The sequence below is a fragment of the Ursus maritimus genome, unplaced genomic scaffold (genome assembly GCF_017311325.1).
Source record: "Ursus maritimus isolate PB19 unplaced genomic scaffold, ASM1731132v1 scaffold_10, whole genome shotgun sequence".
Taxonomy (NCBI): Eukaryota; Metazoa; Chordata; class Mammalia; order Carnivora; family Ursidae; genus Ursus; species Ursus maritimus.
Genome location: NW_024423344.1, coordinates 45629028 through 45635027, shown reverse-complemented (window position 1 = coordinate 45635027; position 6000 = coordinate 45629028). Strand labels below are relative to the sequence as shown.

At 42.2% G+C, this 6000-nt stretch overlaps 1 protein-coding gene across 1 annotated transcript in view; it reads left to right on the top strand.

Annotated features, from left to right (window-relative positions):
- DACH1 (dachshund family transcription factor 1) overlaps positions 1-6000 on the top strand; it is a 413621-nt gene that overhangs the window by 2639 nt on the left and 404982 nt on the right. The window contains exon 2 of the mRNA XM_040623452.1: positions 1-523. This exon is cut by the window's left edge and continues 18 nt beyond it. Within this exon, the coding sequence (XP_040479386.1) occupies positions 1-523 (523 nt within the window). The remainder of the gene's footprint in view (positions 524-6000) is intronic.

Below are 6000 nucleotides of genomic sequence, written 5' to 3'. Positions count from 1 at the left end.
GCGGCAGCAGCGGCGGCGGCGGCGGCGGCGGCGGCATTAGCGCTGGCGGCGGCGGCGCCTCCAGCACCCCCATCAACGCGAGCACCGGCAGCAGCAGCAGCAGCAGCAGTAGCAGCAGCAGTAGCAGCAGCAGCAGCAGCAGCAGTAGCAGTAGCAGCAGCAGCTGCGGCCCCCTCCCCGGGAAACCCGTGTACTCGACCCCGTCCCCAGTGGAAAACACCCCTCAGAATAATGAGTGCAAAATGGTGGATCTGAGGGGGGCCAAAGTGGCTTCCTTCACGGTGGAGGGCTGCGAGCTGATCTGCCTGCCCCAGGCTTTCGACCTGTTCCTGAAGCACTTGGTGGGGGGCTTGCACACGGTCTACACCAAGCTGAAGCGGCTGGAGATCACGCCGGTGGTGTGCAATGTGGAACAGGTTCGCATCCTGAGGGGACTGGGCGCCATCCAGCCCGGAGTGAACCGCTGCAAACTCATCTCCAGGAAGGACTTCGAGACCCTCTACAATGACTGCACCAACGCAAGGTAAAGAGCGGGGGCAGCCCCGCCGCCCGCGGTCCCTTCCCTCCCGCCTCCTCACCCTTCCCTCACTCCCTTCCTGGCGCCGCTTGCTCCGCGCGCCCGCGAGCCGCGCGCCCTGGAGAGCGCGGCCCTCTCCTCCCTTTCCTCGAGGCTCGCCAGCCGCTCCCGACCCTCTGAGAAGTTGGCACCTCACCCTGCCCAGATCTCGCTCTTCCGCCCGGTCCGCACCTCGCTCGCCTGGGCGCAGGGGTTTGGCTGCTGTGGGACGCGGGAACCCCAAGCCTCGGGGTGGAGGGGGCGGGAAGGAGGAGGACGGTGCGTTTCCAGGAGCCACAGCCCCCTTCCTGGGCCGCGCCAGCGTCTGGAGACCCCTCTCAGCGCGGCTGCCCGAGTGTGTGCTCCCTCGGGCCCGGGTTCCTCGGCGGGCCTGGTCGGCGGTGCCGAGCGGCGTCCCGGGGGCGGGGAGAGGTCGTGACCCTGACCGTAGGGTTCGGGAGCGGGAAGACGCGCCCGGATGAGGGGCCCACGAAGTCGCAGGAGTGGGCCCCGTCGAGGTCGGGAGGGGAAAGACCTCCGAGGCGGAGAGGCCCGGGGCAATCCCGAGAGACCCGCAGCAAGCTCAGCCCCAGAGCCCTGAGGGGAAGCTCGCTGAGGGGAGGGGTCTGTGTGTGCGCGCACGTGTGCGTGTGTCCGCATGTGAGCTTGTGCAAAGGAGAGAAAGGGGTACGTTAGCCCCGGGGCAGATGCGAGGGAACCAGCAGGTTTCCTTCTGTAGGGGGAGGTGACTGGGTGCCTGAGACTCTTGGAAGCTGAGCTGGAGAGATGGGGAAGGAAGACTAAAGCGCACACTCTTTCCACTCTTTCCCTCTCTCCCTCTCCAAACTGTTTTTCTTTTCCTCTTTCTTTCCTTTTTCTTTTTTTTTTTTCTCCTTCTCCTTCTTTTTTTAAAAAGGTTAGTAGCTCACGCATTGAACAGGTGCAAGCTTTGCATTGGGATGTTCTGCAGACCTGAATGCCCAGTGCCGAGGCTACTACGACAGCCCGGCAAAGCGCGCGAACCCTGGAGGCCCGGAGACTCGGTGCCTGGCTGGACCGGTTTTATGCTAATGAACGATCACTGGGGGAGGATCTACCGAGAGGGGGCGGGAGTGGGGTAACTTGTCAGTTTCGGGGTAGAAAAGATCATTCCACCCGCTGTCGCAGTTCCGCTTTGTACCCCGTTCTAAGCAGAGGGAAAAGTTGAGATGCCAGGAGAAAGAGAGTAGGGAAAGTTGAATACCAGAAGCGGGCGCGTGGCAACTGCGCGCAAAATTTGCGCAGAGACTTCGGTACTCTCCAAATAAGTTTTAAGACTGGGAGAAGGAACGGAGTTGTATTCTCTTAGGGTGTTTGTCCCCTGATGGTGCTAGGGAAACTAGTGGGAAGGAAAGAAGGTGGGAAGGAAAGAAGGGTAGTACGAGACCAGAAGGAAGCAGGGGTGAAAAAGCCCCTAGCTATTTCTTCCTTGGAAGACTTCTGGCTGGTGCCCTGGGAAGGCTGTAGGGCGAAAAAGACTCCCAACTCCCAAGCCTGCAAATGTCCTATTCTGACTTAACCAGAAACTCTTTTCCTAGTTTGTTTGCCATTCTTTGCATGGGGGCATGGATGTGGATCTGGGTTTTGAACCTCCATTTCTATTATTTTTGGGTGAATGCTGAGAGCGCGTGCATGTGTGTAGGCGCGCTCACGTGCCCAAGAGTATGGACAGGTGGCAGTAAAGATTGAGGGATAATCTTGATCAGTAACGTCATTTACCGAGATAATCGGAGTCCTTGGACGTCCAGACGATAAAATATTTGCCAACAATCTATTGTTAAAAGTACTCGAATCAGTGCAGAAAATTGTTACAGAGTTGTTATAAAGAATGCTAGTCGAAATCTGAAGCCAGTTCAGATATGATTGTTATAAAATTGTCTACCTATCCAGTAAATTGGTGAAGAGCTACTGTTTTTCTCTTTAGTAATCAAACCACTCTGCTCTCGAAATCTCTTTGTGTGTTTCTTACAGTACATACTGTACTAATTAATGACCATTTCACATAACACAAAAAAATTGCTAGAGAAACTTCCTTCAATGACAGCAACGTTATAATCACCGTAAGGCAGGTAGTGTTACATCTCTTACAATTATTCCCTTGATTTTTTTTTCTTGAAATTTTGCTTAGAGTTTGGAACTGAGGTCCTCACTATATGGTTGGAGAATATTCTTAAAGTTATTAACAAAAATGTTTTAATTAGTTTTTTTCCCTTGAGGTTAACAATAGCTCTGGAGTTTAAACTTTCACAGAAGGATAAGTTAAATCTAACAGAACTGTTTTATCCCTTCAAAAATATTTCATCAATACTCTAATTATATTTCAATCACCTGGTCTTAATACTTTACAATTAAGTGTGTTATTCTAAAACTCAATTTCAGGTTATTTTTAAGTTAAATGTGGTAAGTTTGTTGATTTATTCTTGCATTTTGATCTTTTATCAACTATAAGGCTTACTCAAACCTATATATATGCAAATACTGCAGACATTAACCTTAGAAGATGTGTAATTGGAGATCTTCACCTAGGTTTTCCTAACTCTGCCACTGACTTAAAAAATAGAAAACTTATCATTGAACTTTCTCTCACCAAAACATACTGTTTACATTATCTTATTATTTTTAATGATAATTACAAGTGTTACTGTCTTATTTCTTAGCTTTGAAAGCAATACCTACAATATTTTGCATCTTGAATTTACAAAACTAAGATTACTTTTTCCATTCAAGTCCAGTTTATGCCTTTGCTGTTAAGATCCTTTTTCATTCACCTAGGTATATTGATTTCTTTCATTCTGGCTTCTTTCTCCTCTGGCTACTAAAGAGACTATCTAAAGGAATAATTTATGCAAAAGATAAGACAACTGAGCAGAAAGGCAAACCATATAAAATACTGTATACATGGTGTGCAAGAAACATCAAATCTTAGCACTCTCATCTTTTTACAGAACATATATCTAATTCTGTCTCTTAATAGCATTTAGATACCAGAGAATCTGAGAAACCAAAATGATGTTAAAAGGAAAAAAAAGGTCCATAAACTTGCTCAAAGTGGTTCAGTAAGTTGGTGACAAACCTTAGAGTGGATTTAATTTGCTTGGGGCTATTGCATTAGTATGCTATCTATAAAAACTAGAATAAATGCTGAAGCCATCTGTCACTACCACAAGGAGAAGAAACAGAGACTATCACCTGCTTGATAGTAAAGCCAAAAGTAAGAGTCTGAAAAATGAGAGAAAATGTCAGGAAATATATTTAAAAGTTGTCAAAAGACACAGTGTGACCTTGATCAGCTTCCTCCAATTATTATTTTTAAACTAAACATTAGTTGCATGAACTTGGCTGGTGCAACAGAGGTCACTTAATTAACTGGTAACCAGTAAACAACAACAACAAAAGAAAATTATGCACATGGTCAAGTCTGTGTTTGTATGAGTCAGTAGCTTGTTTGTAGATTTGGGTTAGGATTCAATTTTCTGTGAATTCAGGTAATAAAAAGTGATTCTGCTGTATTTTGTTATCTAAAATGTTTATTTTTTGAATATTGCCAGAGGGTGATTTTGTCTCAGGATCTTTGAAACCAGATTATGATTTGGGTCTTACGTAGCCCTAGATTTGTGGAGTTTCTAACTTAAATAGATTCTGGTTAATTTTATCAGACATTTTATATGCATATAGATATTTTCACAAACAGTATTCTTTTGTCTTAAAAGTCAATACCATCCATAGACAGCAAATTGAAAGACTTTTCAAGTCATTTTTGTCCAGTAGTAATATATGGATGCAATTTTGGTATAAGAAGTATAAAATATTTTCCAATTTTGGCTCTGTTTTTCGTCAGGAGTTTTAATAAAGATGGCAAACTGAACCAGTCTATATTTATTGAACATTTCCCCCGTTGCATGTTTTTCAGTGGCACAGACTTATGCACTTCTTCTGCATTGGTAATAGAAAGTTTCAACACAAATACAGATTCACTTCTAACAGATAATTACAATACTTGGCATAGATAAATTAAAAAATTACTTCAAATGAAGAGAGACTATGCTTTTGAAGTTTTTGTATTACAGCCGATTAATGGCTCCTGTAAAGTCTAATGTTTCATTTTATAACATTTCCTAAAGAATATGACATAATTAGAAGAGTAAGGCCTAAAATATGAAAGTTTAAGTTTGGTCCCACCACTTATTTCTGTATATTTTTAAAATGTTAGTAAATTACAGTGTAATAACTAATACATAAACAAAATCTGAGAATATTCTAACCTAAGATTTACCTTGGTCAATCGCGTTATACTGCATTAATACAAATTCCTGAGTTACTTAGGTATTTTTCAAACCTGTTGTTTTTCTTGGAGTTAGTCTCCAATAATACATATAGTCATTATTGTAAAGAGTGCACATAGTTATGAAGATAGTTTACTTTCTGAACTCCACAGATGACTAGTTAATGTTTTGAGATACTTATTTTGATTTGCACATAGGATATTTTATTTTGTGAAGCTCCAAATATTATATAAAATAAACAAGCTATTTTGTTTCAGAGTTCCCTTCCTTCCATAAATTCTTTGTATCACATTTAATACAGAATTTGTAAACCTTCATCTTATTTGTCCAAATCTGCTGTTATTTTTTGTTTAATCTACATTTCACGGAAGTTGCATATAAATTACTGAGACCAATATTAGCCACTCTCCTTTTGCCTCAGTACCTCCCCCAACCTTCTGAGATGTGACACCCAATATTGATTAAAGTCTTGGCTGGATTTGAGCATAAATCACTCTACTCTTTGGTGATTTACCATGTGTGATTCACCAGCATACGAAAACATAATATGCTTTATTGTTTCTCATTTGATGTTTTGTTTTTGGAATGTAAGTAGCATTTGTAAATTAGCTTAATGTGCAACGAGGTAGTTGTTATTTTAGGAACAATTTGTGCTTTGACTATCAATTAGTATTATTTTATCTTTCCAAGTTATTGTACTAAATTGTTTAATACAATTGCCTTTGTTAATCAAGTAAAATAATCATTTAAATTGCATTGTATTAGCAACATAGAACCCACGTATTGCAAAATACAATAAGAAATGCAACTCTCACAGGTTTTAAACTGTTTCCTTTTGAATCTTTGTTTGAAGAAATTAGTTTGAAGTAAGCCTTCTAAATAGGTACAGGTGAGTCCTCTAGATTTCGCTAAACATTTTGATTTTAAGGTTTTTGTTACTTGGTTCTTTAACAAAGAGCTGGCCTGAATTTTATCTTTTAAGAATTTCATTTTCAGATTGTTCACAGGGGAAAAAAGTCACATCAAGTTATAGGCCTTTAAGATGACAGGGAATGTAAAAAAGTTGATATTAACTATTTGGGTATTTAAATATGTAATTAAGATAAAATTTTATCATTTTAT